General features: G+C 45.1%; 1 protein-coding gene across 4 annotated transcripts in view; it reads right to left on the minus strand.

Moving 5' to 3' along the window:
- LOC126457057 (allergen Cr-PI-like) overlaps positions 1 to 16,250 on the minus strand; it is a 137,361-nt gene that overhangs the window by 74,348 nt on the left and 46,763 nt on the right. For 3 of the 4 annotated variants that reach the window (XM_050093052.1, XM_050093055.1, XM_050093054.1), the window contains one exon: positions 3,787 to 4,088. In XM_050093052.1, the coding sequence (XP_049949009.1) occupies positions 3,787 to 4,088 (302 nt within the window). The remainder of the gene's footprint in view (positions 1 to 3,786; positions 4,089 to 16,250) is intronic. The other variant, XM_050093053.1, reaches the window with a different exon arrangement.

Here is a 16,250-nt window from a genome sequence, read left to right on the forward strand (position 1 = left end):
CCCATATTGGATAAAGAAAAGAGGACATAAGAAAGCAGATTAACAGAGGCAAAGAGGTCATTCATGACAGAAGGAAGTCTACTAGTCCAAACATTGGTCTTAATTTGAGGAAGAAATTTCTTAGAATACTTCTGGAGGACATGAGAGAATGACTTCCATGGTGGTAGAGAGACCTGTAGAGGGTAAAAACTATAGGAGAACACAGAGATTGGAATATATTCAACAAATAATGGAGGACATTAGTAGTGAGCGGTACTATGGAACGAAGAAGCTGGCAAAGGCGTAGAAGTCGTGGTCGTGGCAGGCCGCATCAAACGGCGATCCAAAAAAATATGCAGTGTTTTCCACTGATTTCTGCGTTCTCATACCGTTGGTCATTGCTGATTCTTACGCCTTTTAGGGCAGTTTCCCAGTCCAAGGATAAGAGCTGCCGTGAAACTCAGTTCACTTCTCTGCCCCATTTGACAAGGCTGTTGGCAAACTGAGAATGACTCCTTGTACTGGGAGCTTTCGGTCGGAAAACTTAAGCATGGGCTGGGTTCAAAAACGGAACTCAGGAGGTTTTGATTACTAGTCAGAGCCACTACCGATAGACCACTGGTAGTGGGGACAATATGACACGAAAAATAATTGGACATATGTGCGAGTCAGAAAGTTTTATTATGGCTTAAAAAAAAAAAAAGCCAGGGCGACCATAACATTTGGTGATAGTATTGATCCTTCTCTACATTTTCACCCTGAAAGGCGAAGGCTGGATTATTTTTCTTTGTAAGCCATAATAAAACTTTCTGACTCGCACATATTTCCAATTATTTTTCGTGTCATATTGTCCCCACTACCAGTGGTCTATCGGTAGTGGCTCTGACTAGTAATCAAAACCTCCTGAGTTCCGTCTTTGAACCCAGCCATTGCTTAAGTTCTGAATAAAAGTCATCTCTAATGCCGAGCGAAAGCTCCCAGTACAAGGAGTCATTCTCATTTTGCCAACAGACTTGTCAAATGGGGCAGAGCAGCGAACTGAGTTTCACGGCAGCCTGTGCGACACTTTTTTGCCCGCCAGCGGTAGGTGACCTAATGGAGATCATGGACGTAGAAGCTACTTTTTGGCTGTTCAGGATACATTTCACTTCAAAAGTCAACTTGTCGTCATTCTCGAAATACATGCCACACACTGGTTTCATCATCCGAGGAAGAGGAAGAAGCAGCTTGGTGCCTCTCCAGAAAATACGGTGTAAGGGGCGAGGATAGGGCAAAGCTTGATAACCCAAAGAAGCAGCATATGTGACCACGCCCTTTGCAGTAGGAACTGGGGCGTTGTGTGGAGTGGAACTCAAGAGGCAGCGAAGTTTGCCGTGTTCCAAATGTCATGTAAGATGTTGGAAACTTATCCATAACTGATTTTCGCTCTTTCCACTACAGTCCCGATTGTGGTACGTCAGTCTTCGAGCACCACAGCATCCACTTCTTATCGGCGGTTTTTCACAGAGAAATGGTCTGCCGCGTCGTTCTTCGTCATTCAGACCTGTGTGAGGGTTGGGTTGGGTTGTCTGGAGGAAGAGACCAAACATAGAGGTCATCGGTCTCATCGGATTAGGGAAGGACGGGGAAGGAAGTCGGCCGTGCCCTTTCAGAGGAACCATCCCGGCATTTACCTGGAGCGATTTAGGGAAATCACGGAAAACCTAAATCAGGATGGCCGGACGCGGGATTGAACCGTCGTCCTCCCGAATGCGAGTCCAGTGTGCTAACCACTGCGCCACCTCGCTCGGTAGACCTGTGTGACCACACTGTAATTGTGCGCTCCACCTCACCTCCGTGTCTTGTCACGGTGCATTGTTGCCGTACAGTTCCACCAACTAAGAATGGATATTTTGCAGTGGTGCTATCCTTCAAATGCGCAAACGCAATATGACCACGTGATACGCCACTTTACCAACGGCCTACGCTATTCGGTTTTGTCTGCTCTGGCGGAGTGCTACGGTAATGTGGCACGTGAATCAGAGTGACTACCAGGGCTGCAAACATGTAGGCCTACCAGCAAATGTACAAAAAATTATTTAACTTTATTATCTCGAGGTGGTAGTGAAAACTTCATGTATGCCTCTCATATGTGGAAAAGAATTGACTGGTGGGATGCCGCTGTTGAGTACAGGATTTCACCCTAGGCAGAGAAGTGTCGAATGTAGTCTTTATTTTGATAAGGCAGACTACAGCCGAGATAGTGTATAGATCTCAGGTCTGATTTCGCGGACTAGGAGAGGGGGTAATTAACATTCGTCTGTGGAAACTTGTGGCTGGTGTGGAGGTCGAGGGAAGGTAGGACGTACTGTTACAAATGTGGCACCAGGCCACGGTTCTCAAAGATGGGGAATATGATGGGGTGTTGGAATTTGTCTTTGAGGAATAAAAGCCCAGTGAAGATGTTGCAGTTATTGGAACTTTATGAGCGGATGCAGGATAAACATGGGGAGATTAACTGGATATGGGAAGCTAGTATAATTTGAGGAACAGAGATCATTGCGAAATTGCCTCAATTGGGAATGGAGCTCGTTTGGATCCTTTTCATGCGAATGATGATCACGTGATTCAGTCCCCCTGCTTTGGGGTCTGTTTTCCAGTGTAAGTTTAAATTTATTCACAATATATGGAATTGTTTGAAGTCTGTGACTGTATTATAAATTTATGAAATAATTTTTGCTGCTTCAGTCACTTTTTACGAACATTTATTAGACTTCGCGTTGTGGCGGCATGCTACTATCATGAGGTGCATTAGAGTTACATGTACATTACATTAACTTGAAGTATAATGAAGATTATTTGCTGCGTGTGCCATTGAGCTTATATATCGAAATTCTACCCTACATGAGGTGCATTAGAGTTACATGTACATTACATTAACTTGAAGTATAATGAGGATTATTTGCTTCGTGTGCCATTGAGCTTATATATCGCTACAGTCTGGAACCGCGCGACCGCTACCGTCGCAGGTTCGAATCCTGCCTCGGGCATGGATGTGTGTTATGTCCTTAGGTTAGTTAGGTTTAAGTAGTTCTAAATTCTAGGGGACTGACGACCTCAGAAGTTAAGTCCCATAGTGCTCAGAGCCATTTGAACCATTTTTCTACCCTGCACAGAAAGATATATGTATCATTCTGTGCAGGGCTAAATTTTGATACATAAGCTCTCTGGCACCCTCAACATACTTCAAATTAATGTAACTGTAACGCACCAGATAAAGGCAACATACTGCTGAAACGTGTCATGCTAATAAATAGTGGTGAAAAGAGATTGAAGCAGTAAAAATTATTTAATAAATTTTCAGTGTACCGTCGAATTCCTTTATGATGGTTACTAGGTAATGATTGGATGTTAGTGTTTGACTAAAAGTTACTGATTGGTAATTTCATGCTATATTTAACAGGACTGGAAGATTTTGATTGTTGAGTAGACGACAAGAACGTGGGAAGCTTGTGTGATTTTTCCCATTGTTATGGGTTGATCGTGATCTGACACTAGTGGGTGAAGTGGAGAGAAGGTTGGTACAAACGGAGGATGGGACGTACTGTGAGGAAGACCGCGTGCTGGTGTAGGTATATGGGAGGGCACAGGTATTAAATGTCAGATGTTGAGGAGATAAGAGTCATGACACGATAGATCCTTGAGGCATGTCCGTATTATGGTGAAAAATGCAAGAGTGAATGTATTTTTATACACTTTGGCTAACATACACATCTTCAGCCCACACTGTAGATACTAAATGTAGACACGGCAGACGTAGCACCTCACCTGGTAGACGGTGGGGTACTGGAGGGGCTGGACTGGCTCCAGCCCTGCGGAGAGCCTCTCCAGGTCATAGCGCGCCGCCAGCTGCCGCAGCGCGAAGTAGAACAGCTCACCCCTGCGATCACAGCTGGACGCCGAAACTGCCCCAGAAAGCCAGAAGGGGCAGCGGAAATGCTTCATGGCCCAGTTTCCGTTCAGGCCGACATCCTCTCTGAAGTACGACAGCAGATCCTCTGGACAGCCCGAATGCCGCTGGTTGCTGCTGGCCAATACTGTCTGCGGCCTTTCACCATCTGCTGCTGCACCTGCCCGCAGACGCTCTATGTGGCTTAAAACATCAATACAGAGGCTACATATCCAGTCATTAAACGATCGCTCAACCTTTCTCGACACGAATCGCTTGCCAACCTTAGTGCAATTCTGTTTTGAGTAGCCAGAGAGCTTCAGGGGCTCAATCTTCTATGACTTTCTTATATAAAGGTACAAGTGTTTCTGGCCTGTCCCATTTAGCAATTGTAGCGCGGTATTAGTTAATAGAAGTGGTAGTCTATCAACAACTCATGGTAGAGCTCACACAAAATACACTAGTGGCCATTAAAATTGTTACACCACGAAGATGACGTGCTACAGACGCGAAATTTAACCGACAGCAAGAAGATGCTGTGATATGCAAATGATTAGCTTTTCAGAGCATTCACACAAGGTTGGCGCGGTGGCGACACCTACAACGTGCTGACATGAGGAAAGTTTCCAACCGATTTCTCATACACAAACAGCAGTTGACCGGCGTTGCCTGGTGAAACGTTGTTGTGATGCCTCGTGTAAGGAGGAGAAATGCGTACCATCACGTTTCCGACTTTGATGAAGGTCGGATTGTAGCCTAGCGCGATTGCGGTTTATCGTATCGCGACATTGCTGCTCGCGTTGGTCGAGATTCCATGACTGTTAGCAGAATATGAAATCGGTAGGTTCAGGAGGGTAATACGGAACGCCGTGCTGGATCCCAACGGCCTCGTATCACTCAGCAGTCAATATGACAGGCATCTTATCCGCATGGCTGTAACGGATCGTGCAGCCATGTCTCGATCCCTGAGTCAACAGATGGGGATGTTTTCAAGACAACAACCATCTGCACGAACAGTTTGACGACGTTTGAAACAGAATGGACTATCAGCTCGGAGACCATGGCTGCGGTTATCCTTGATCCTTGACGCTGCATCAAAGGCAGGAGCGCCTGCAATGGTGTACTCAACGACGAACCTGGATGCACGAATGGCAAAACGTCATTTTTTTTATGAATCAAGGTTCTGTTTACAGCATCATGATGGTGGCATCCGTGTTTGGCGACATCGTGGTGAACGCACATTGGAAGCGTGTATTCGTCATCGCCATACTGGCGTATCACCCGGCGTGATACTATGGGGTGCCATTGGTTACACGTCTCGCTCACCTCTTGTCCGCATTGATGGTACTTTGAACAGTGGACGTTACATTTCAGATATGTTACGACCCGTGGCTTTACCTTTCATTCGCTCCCTAAGAAACCCTACATTTCAGCAGGATAATGCACGACCGCATGTTACAGGTCCTGTACGGGCCTTTCTGGATACAGAAAATGTTCGACTGCTGCCCTGGCCAGCACATTCTCCAGATTTCTCACCAATTGAAAACGTCTGGTCAATGGTGGCCGAGCAACTGGCTCGTCACAATATACCAATCACTACTCTTGATGAACTGTGGTATCGTGTCGAAGCTGCATGAGCAGCTGTACCTGTACACGCCATCCAAGCTCTGTTTGACTCAATGCCGTTATTACGGCCAGAGGTGGTTGTTCTGGGTACTGATTTCTTAGGATCTATGCACCCAAATTGCGTGAAAATATATTCACTTGTCAGTTCTAGTATAATATATTTGTGCAATGAATACCCGTTTATCATCTGCATTTCTTCTTGGTGTAGCAATTTTAATGGCTAGTAATGTAATTTGGCTCCAGTGCAAAAATGCTTTCTTGTTCTCAGTGCTGAATGAATCTACCCCTTTATTCCGAAGAGGTGGTCACTTTAGTTTACTGCCACCTCCTGAGCAATGTTCTTGTCTGTTAGAAGCGGTCATCTCACTTGTCTGTGTGCTCATTATCAAGCTCAGTACTCTAGCCACGGGCTACTGACACGTCGAATTATTGGTCATAGTGACATAACCTGTTAATATGATAGCTTGCAGACTCGTTAACTGTAGCATAGACGTTCCGCTTGTGAAGGACTTCTGTTGTTGAACCGCAGCTCCCCTGCTATGATGTGGCTCCTCCACTACCGTTGTCTCCCCCGCTAACGCTCCATCTGCACATGTACGGGCCAAGTTATTTTGTACATATTCTACAGTTGCAGGAAGTGTAGCATGTGGATTACAAGATGTGACTGTGTTACTTTAGCACTACCAACAAACGTTGGCAATAAACTGTTGCATACTTCTCTCCAGTCCTCATTGCGTGTTACGTGTCGCAGGCTGAACCGTACCCCTTCTATCCCCTGAAGAGCACCTTTCCTTTACAAAGCTACAGTCTGCATGGGAACAATCAACCACGCGGTGTATGTCGCAATTTAACAGTGCTTCATTACTGTGAATTATGGTTTTGTTTTTAGATTTCACAAACATCTTTTTCCATGAAACAGCTCTCGATACCAGGTTTGTGCCACTAGAGGGTGTGGTACGATTGGGTTGAGCTGTGAGTGATTTTTGCCCCCTGCTAAAAATTTTTGTTGTTTAAACAAGCTTTAAAAACTATTTGCCCATACATAGAGTAAATTTAAGTAAATTTTAAGGCAGTTATACATGCCAGAAAGAGAACCAGTTCACCATTAAATAACAAGTCATTTTGTAGCAGATTAGTATAAAAATCTACCAAAACAACCATATATAGGACAAATAGTTTAAAACCTTTACAATAGACGATATATGAAGTACAAACGGCACTTCAGCATTAAAATCAATCAAAATTTAATCCGCTGTAACAGATAACTAATTCATTTCAAGCTTGGCAAAATAATTTCCGAAAGACAATACAAAAGTGGCAGTTGAATCTGTCTGTGCAAGGAATTTGCAAAAGAATACCAACACAATAGCACAAGCTTAACCAAACATGGAACGGTTAAATATTCCGTAATAGCTTGCTCACAAATGTGTCAGTAATTTTCATCAGACACGGGATCAATTGGGCAAGGAGCAAATTCTACTTAAAATTTTAAAATTAAATAAACTAAAATCTTAAAAGGAATGACAATAATGTAGATAAACAACGCCTGCTCACACAGGAAAATTTCAAATAGACCCCTGGCAGAAACGCTGAAGCGGTCTGAACGTTTATTAATATATCCGCTGCGCTAGAAAAACTTCAAAAAAATTCAGGTGAAGCCTGGCAGTTAAATAAAGAGCGGATTGGTACAAGAAGCATGAGTGAATGCTCAAATGACATCAAACTGAGAGGGGACCAAACGAACTGGCGGCTGAGGAACTTTGATATTGCATCTGAAAGCTCAGATACGTGGACACAAATCAAATAGCGAATTCTGTTAATATAATGTATGCTTTTTTTATTTTAATAGTATGGCTAGGGCCCCCCGTCGGGCAGACCGTTCGCCGAGTGTCGGTCTTTCCATTTGACGCCACTTCGGCGACCTGCAATCGATGAGGATGATAGGATGATGATGAGGACAGCACAACACTCAGTCCCTGGGCGGAGAAAATTCCCCGACCCAGCCTGGAATCGAACCAGGGCCTAGAGGATTGACAGTCCGTCACTCCGACCATTCAGCTATCGGGGGCGGACATAATGTGTGCTAATCAGGCCGAATTACACACACAGAGGCAAATTCGCTGTTTCCATGTTCTGTTTACGCTAAAGCCCAGTCAGCTAACTCTGAAGCAAACTGCGCCCAGCCCCGACGTGTAGTAAGTATTCGGCCCGCTCCCTTCTTTTTGTTGCAGCTGTTCCGCCACGGCTTGCAGTCAAATCCAGCAGCCGTTTCGTCCTAGCGCCTTAGTCTTGCTCCGCCATCACTGCCACGTTGATTGAGCGGATTTGAAACAGTCGCGGCTGCGAAACGTCTTACGACGGCTCAAGGTTAATTACTGAAATTCAGCTATGCCAGTAAACTCTTCCGGGCTAAGTTGCCGTGGTCGATCTGTAGAACTTCTTCTCCCTGACTCCCCGACTCACCTCGGAAGATGTTCTCCGTAGTTGAGAACGAAACGTCAGGGAGAAGAAGTTCTACAGATCGACCACGGCAACTTAGCCCGGAAGAGTTTACTGATAAAGACGCCGGCCGTGAAAGCCTACATGGAATGATTCAGCTATGCCAGTTTAAAGTTAGCTCTATTTTATCTGAATGGGCACTTTTGTTTTCGAAAATTCGTTAAAATAACACCGAAATCCAACCTAGCGCCACAAAAGTCGCTGGATCCAGCTGCAGAACGTATTATAGAGGTGATAGTAGCAATGAAATACTATAGGTAGTTAATCAGTCGCTGGGGTTCCATGGTTCAAAGTTATTAAATGTGTTTCACTTTCGGACTACTACGTAGGGCGTAGCAACGATGAAAGTTTGTCGTTCCACGTACTTCAGTCTTTCTCCTTACTAGAAAAGGTTTACACTGTCGTTTGCCACCAAGCTCCACAGATAAATGTACCTTCAGTGGGCTGAATTTCAGCTGACTTATTTCGTAGTATGTACCGACAATGAGAGGATGTCTATATCCGTAGCAACTTCTCCTCCACATTTCATATTTTGTTTAGTGATTACAAGGTCGTGACCGCAGTTGAAACATTGAGTCCGTTTAAGAAGAGGTTGCTCATTTGTATCGAAGTGAAACGCTTGCTTCAGGGGAGCTATGTTTGTTTCCTCCATATTATTCTCTGACCTTGGAATTCTACAAAGAAGATGCAATCTTGATAGAGATTAATGATATTGCGGGTTAAGGAATATTCTTTGGGGGGTTGTAGACTTTGAATCAGTAAATAAGGTGGTTCATTGTACCATAAGCAACTGTAATGGAGATGGCTCCTGTACTGTGGTTTCTTTCATACTTATCTTCTATATTTAGGATCAACGTGATAGTTTGAGATATGCAGTTCTCTCCTCCTTTCATTGATGTACTGAATAACTACGTTAGTTTCAAAATTAGTATTGTAGGCTCAATTTTCAACACAGAATGACATTTCATGGCTTAACTCTGTAATAAGTGTCTACAAAAAAGCAATGTACACATAGTTTCAGTGTATATGAAGGAGATAAGAAGAAACACTTTTTTTGTTTGACGAAAATGTCACAGATGCACCCGCTATGGGCCCACGAAGGCTTCGACATTAGCGATGTTCAGAGGTGGTATTCAAACTGCCGTCTGATGAATATTGTTTTAATGGTTCAAATGGCTCTGAGCACTATGGGACTTAACATCTGAGGTCGACAGTTCCCTATAACTTAGAACTACTTAAACCTAACTAACCTAAGCACATCACACACATACATGCCTGAGGCAGGATTCGAACCTTAGATCGTAGCGGTCGCGCGGTTGCAGACTGAAGCGCCTAGAACCGCTCGGCCACGGCGGCCGGCAATATTGTTTTAGAGATGTTGCTGACTCAGTCATGGATTTCTTTTTGTGAGACTAGGTGAAGTCTTCGCTGCATGAGACCCCGACAGGCACTCCAGAAAAGCAGGTTGCCCATTTAACTGAAACTGCAACCAGTATTCATGAAACATTTAGCTGTGTTGAACGTCGCACACGATCAGACACGATCATTACCACTCAACTGCCAGTTGTGCATTAAATTGTTCGGCAAACGTACAATCATATACAGTAACGGGTCTTTCCACCTATCTATGCCCAATACATTACATTTATTTTATGTTGAACGTCAACTTTCAGCCCTTGTGCCAAGAATCGATCCTCTGCAGGTCTCCCTGCTTTTCGCTACAATTTTCTAGTGTTGTGTCTTCTCTACAAAGGGTAATTCAGCTGCCCCTACCGATCTCGTTTTATGCAGCACGCGTATTATATCCAGCTTTCAAAAACCACGCGCGGGATTTTCATATTCTCTCGCTCTTTACGCGCCAACTACTAGTTCTATAGAAAAATGAACTGGACAGTTTTGTAGGAAATTTAATGTAGTTAAATTTTTGACAAACTGCTTATTGGTTTCTGTATCGAGTTCTTCGGCCGACGTTCATCTAATGATTTTACTGACGTTTCGCCAGCCAATCGTGCCGGCGAAACGTCAGTAAAATCATTAGATGAACGTCGGCCGAAGAACCCGATACAGAAACCAATAGGCAGTTTGCCAACAAGTGGCCACGAAAGCCGTAAGAATTTTGAGTTAAATTTTTATCTGGGATACCTTTTCGCTGGAGATCACGGTTTTCAATTTATTCAAGAAAAACTCCAAAAGTGACCTCCAAACGCACCTCTAACCTCACACTCTTCCTTCACTAGTCAGAATTTCTAGCTTGTCCTACCATTGTATAAAAATTTCCGACTACACGGAACTATTCCCGGTAATCTACCTCTTTTGGTCTCTATAGGTTGGGCTATTATGCCACCAGCAATATCGGCTATTTCGTTAACATTATTAATGTAAACGTGCCCTTGAGGGCAATGGAAGAAAAACGAATTTTGTAAACGTTACTGAAGATTAGATGGGTAGATCACGTAACTGAAATGAAATGTCGTGTGACGAGGGCCTCCCGTCGGGTAGACCGTTCGCCTGGTGCAAGTCTTTTGATTTGACGCCACTTCGGCGACTTGCGCGTCGATGGGGATGAAATGATGATGATTAGGACAACACAACACCCAGTCCCTGAGCAGAGAAAATCTCCGACCCAACCGGGAATCGAACCCGGGCCCTTTGGATTGACAGTCTGTCGAGGTATTGAACAGAATAGGGGAGAAGAGGAGTCTGTGGCACAACTTGACAAGAAGAAGGGACCGGTTGGTAGGACACGTTCTGAGGCATCAAGGGATCACAAATTTAGAATTGGAGGGCAGCGTGGAGGGTAAAAATCGTAGAGGGAGACCAAGAGATGAATACACTAAGCAGATTCAGAAGGATGTAGGTTGCACAACAACAACAACATACGCTAAAACTAATTACGTTGACAGTTCGATCCAAACTTAACTGTTACAAGCACAGTAGTTTGCAGCCAGAAGGCCTGACGAACACAACGATGTAACTGTTCATTTAACGCTGTTAAAATTGACAAAAAGTTAAGTAAAACATTCACAAACGTCAATTCTACAATTAGTAAGTGCTCGACTAAACCGGTGGCGTAATAAGGCCAGTGAAGGAAGACAAAAAAGGTCGAATGTGGGAAAAATTTCTGTACAGCCGTAGGAGGGAGTGTCAAGAGCAACATACTAGAGATCCTACAAAAAAAGTCCTGATCATTTTTTCTGTACGACTAATAGTTCGCGCGCAGTGAGCAAGATAATACAAAAATTTCGCCATGGCTTTTGAAGACCAAATACACCATTGCGGGTTGTATAAAACGACATCGATAGGGGCAACTGATTCACCTTGTCTACATCATCCCCTAATAGCCTTGTGCAATTTCGGACGTTATCTACTAGATCACGTGTATACATTGTGGTCCTGCAGCACTCCATCTAGTATGCCCATCTAAAGATTTACCTCTGTTAAGAACGACGTGGTGTGTTCTATTGGCTGCCAATCGTTCAATCAAGTGGAAAAACTGATACGAAATTCCGTACGCTCGCATTTTGTGCATTAGACGACAGTACGGAACAGTTGCCAACGCCTTTCAGAAGACAAGATGTAACGATTCCACCACAGATGCAGTTATGCGTTAATGTATTTATTTCTCAAAGATAAAATAACATGATGAGATTTATCGCTTCTTATGCGTTTCGGATGGAGAGCACTTTTAATCAGAGTAATCAGTGCTCATGATGTTGTTGTTGTTGTTGTTGTTATCTTCAGTCCAGAGACTGGTTTGATGCAGCTCTCCAGTACCTACTGCAACCTACATCCTTGTGAATCTGCTTAGTCACTAAGCCTTAGTGTATTCATCTCTTGGTCTCCCTCTACGATTTTTACCCTCCACGCTGTCCTCCAATGCTAAATTGGTGATCCTTTGATGCCTCAGAACATATGCTACCAACCGATCCCTTCTTCTAGTCAAGTTGTGCCACAAATTTCTCTTCTCCCCAATTCTATACAATACCTCCTCATTAGTTATGTGATCTACCCATCTAATCTTCAGGATTCTTCTGTAGCACCACGTTTCGAAAGCGTCTATTCTCTTCTTGTCCAAACTATTTATCGTCCATGTTTCACCTCCATATATAGCTACACTCCATACAAAAACTTCGAGAAATGACTTCCTGACACTTAAATCTATACTCGATGTTAACAAATTTCTCTTCTTCAGAAACGCTTTCCTTACCATTGCCAGTCTACATTTTACATCCTCTCTACTTCGACCATCATCAGTTATTTTGCTCTCCAAATAGCAAAACTCCTTTACTACTTTAAGTATCTCATTTCCTAATCTAATTCCCTCATCACCCGACTTAATTCGATTACATTCCATTATCCTCGTTTTACTTTTGTTGATGTTCATCTTATATCCTCCTTTCAAGACACTGTCCATTTCGTTCAACTACTCTTCCAGGTCCTTTGTTGTCTCTGATAGAATTACAACGTCATAGGCGAACCTCAAACTTTTTATTTCTTCTCCATGGATTTTAATTCCTACCCTGAATTTTTCTTTTGTTTCCTTTACTGTTTGTTCAATATTAAGATTGAATAACGTCGGGGATAGGCTACAACCCTGTCTCACTCCCTTCCCAACCGCTGCTTCCCTTTCATGCCCCTCGACTCTTCTAACTGCTATCTGGTTTTTTACAAATTGTAAATAGTAAATAGCCTTTCGCTCCCTGTATTTTACCCCTGCCACTTTCAGTATTTGAAAGAGAGTATTCCAGTCAACATTTTCAGAAGCTTTCTCTAAGTCTACAAATGATAGAAATGTAGGTTTGCCTTTCCTTAATCTATCTTCTAAGATATGTCGTAGGGTCTGTACTGCGTCACGTTTTCCAACTTTTCTACGGAATCCAAACTGATCTTCCCCGAGATCGGCTTCTACCAATCTTTCCATTCGTCTGTAAAGAATTCGCTTGAGTATTTTGCAGCCGTGACTTATCAAACCAATAGTTCGGTAATTTTCACATCTGTCAACACCTGCTTTCTTTGGGATTGGATGTTCATGATGTTATTATACAGTTAATCACTGGGATACGATAAAACAAGAAGAATTCATATGTGTCGCTAAGAACGGCTTCGGAATGTGACACGCACGAATGCGAGCTGCTCGCAATGATGGAGGTGCCGGCCGGTGTGGCCGAGCGGTTCTAGGCACTTCAGTCTGGAACCGCGCGACCGCTACGGTCGCAGGTTCGAATCCTGCCTCGGGCATGGATGTGTGTGATGTCCTTAGGTTAGTTACGTATAAGTAGTTCTAAGTTCTAGGGGACTGATGACCTCAGTAGTTAAGTCCCATAATGCTCAGAGCCATTCGAACCATCTGAACCAAAGATGGAGGTATTTGTCTAGCTGTATGTGTCGCTAGCACAAGGTTTGAGCCGTGGGGCGAACTCTTACCGCCGAACTTCACTTGCATGCATTTACGAGGCGAGATTTAACAGCATGTATGTTTCTCGCAAGTGTGGCACTGGTGGGTTGGAGCGAGCAGAGAAGAAAAGTCTGACAACTTATGGTACTGCACATTAATGATTTGTTGTAAACTTGTTTTATGGAGCAGTATTGCACTATTGTCGCCAACCTCTCCACAAAATTTCGACTTTCGATGACACAAGCATCACGAGACTGTAAAATCGATGCTTACAGTGATTAGTGATTTAAACTGTAAATGCAGGCGTCTCTTTTGAAAACATTTCCTGTTTTATACGAGGTGACAAAAGTCATGGGATGCCTCCTAGTACCGCGTCGGAGCTCCTTTCGCCCGGCGTAGTGCGGCAATTCGACATGGCAATGACTCAACACGTCGCTGGAAGTCCGCTGGAGAAATACTGAGCCATGCTGCCTTATAGGCGTCCGTAACCGCGAAAGTGTTGCAGGTGCAGGATTCAATGCAGGAACTGGCCTCTCGATTACGTCCCATAAATGTACGATGGGATTCATGAAGGGCGATCTGGGTGGCAAAATCATTCGCTCAAATTGTCCAGAACGTTCTTCAAACCAACTGCGAACAGTTGTGGCCCACTGACATGGAGCTTCTTTTTTTTTTTTGCGAACATTAAGTCCACGAATGACTGCAAATGGTCTTCAAGCAGCCGAACACAACCATTTCCGGTCAATGATCGGTTCAGTTGCACCAGAGGACCCAGTTCATACAATGTAAACACAACCCACACCATTACCAAGCCACCGCCGGCTTGCACAGTGTCTTGTTGACTAATGGAGTCCGTAGCTTCGTGGGGTGTGCGCCACCCTCGAACCCTACCATCAGCTCTTACCAACTGATGCCAAGACTCATCTGACCAGGTGTAATCGCTCTTTAGAGAGTCGTTATACAGAAACGAGTATTAGATTAAATTCTGTAATACGAAATGGCCTAAGAGCCAAACAGCGGTAGTAGTATTTAGAAGTAATAGTTAGATGAAATTTTACAAAGAGTAGATATTCGAAATAGAGTAACGCAAAGTAGTACAAAGGGAATCCAAGGAAAACATAACAGAGCTGCGTTTTGTTTTGAATGTAATACACTCCTGGAAATTGAAATAAGAACACCGTGAATTCATTGTCCCAGGAAGGGGAAACTTTATTGACACATTCCTGGGGTCAGATACATCACATGATCACACTGACAGAACCACAGGCACATAGTCACAGGTAACAGAGCATGCACAATGTCGGCACTAGTTCAGTGTATATCCACCTTTCGCAGCAATGCAGGCTGCTATTCTCCCCCGGCCGGCCGAAGTGGCCGTGCGGTTAAAGGCGCTGCAGTCTGGAACCGCAAGACCGCTACGGTCGCAGGTTCGAATCCTGCCTCGGGCATGGATGTTCGTGATGTCCTTAGGTTAGTTAGGTTTAACTAGTTCTAAGTTCTAGGGGACTAATGACCTCAGCAATTGAGTCCCATAGTGCTCAGAGCCATTTGAACCATTTTGCTATTCTCCCATGGAGACGATCGTAGAGATGCTGGATGTAGTCCTGTGGAACGGCTTGCCATGCCATTTCCACCTGGCGCCTCAGTTGGACCAGCGTTCGTGCTGGACGTGCAGACCGCGTGAGACGACGCTTCATCCAGTCCCAAACATGCTCAATGGGGGACAGATCCGGAGATCTTGCTGGCCAGGGTAGTTGACTTACACCTTCTAGAGCACGTTGGGTGGCACGGGATACATGCGGACGTGCATTGTCCTGTTGGAACAGCAAGTTCCCTTGCCGGTCTAGGAATGGTAGAACGATGGGTTCGATGACGGTTTGGATGTACCGTGCACTATTCAGTGTCCCCTCGACGATCACCAGTGGTGTACGGCCAGTGTAGGAGATCGCTCCCCAAACCATGATACCGGGTGTTGGCCCTGTGTGCCTCGGTCGTATGCAGTCCTGATTGTGGCGCTCACCTGCACGGCGCCAAACACGCATACGACCATCATTGGCACCAAGGCAGAAGCGACTCTCATCGCTGAAGACGACACGTCTCCATTCGTCCCTCGATTCACGCCTGTCGCGACACCACTGGAGGCGGGCTGCACGATGTTGGGGCGTGAGCGGAAGACGGCCTAACGGTGTGCGGGACCGTAGCCCAGCTTCATGGAGACGGTTGCGAATGGTCCTCGCCGATACCCCAGGAGCAACAGTGTCCCTAATTTGCTGGGAAGTGGCGGTGCGGTCCCCTACGGCACTGCGTAGGATCCTACGGTCTTGGCATGCATCCGTGCGTCGCTGCGGTCCGGTCCCAGGTCGACGGGCACGTGCACCTTCCGCCGACCACTGGCGACAACATCGATGTACTGTGGAGACCTCACGCCCCACGTGTTGAGCAATTCGGCGGTACGTCCACCCGGCCTCCCGCATGCCCACTATACGCCCTCGCTCAAAGTCCGTCAACTGCACATACGGTTCACGTCCACGCTGTCGCGGCATGCTACCAGTGTTAAAGACTGCGATGGAGCTCCGTATGCCACGGCAAACTGGCTGACACTGACGGCGGCGGTGCACAAATGCTGCGCAGCTAGCGCCATTCGACAGCCAACACCGTGGTTCCTGGTGTGTCCGCTGTGCCGTGCGTGTGATCATTGCTTGTACAGCCCTCTCGCAGTGTCCGGAGCAAGTATGGTGGGTCTGACACACCGGTGTCAATGTGTTCTTTTTTCCATTTCCAGGAGTGTATGTAAACCAATGCGCAGCATTGTTAGGTCTCTTG

The sequence above is a fragment of the Schistocerca serialis genome, chromosome 2 (genome assembly GCF_023864345.2).
Source record: "Schistocerca serialis cubense isolate TAMUIC-IGC-003099 chromosome 2, iqSchSeri2.2, whole genome shotgun sequence".
In the NCBI taxonomy this organism is placed as follows: domain Eukaryota; kingdom Metazoa; phylum Arthropoda; class Insecta; order Orthoptera; family Acrididae; genus Schistocerca; species Schistocerca serialis.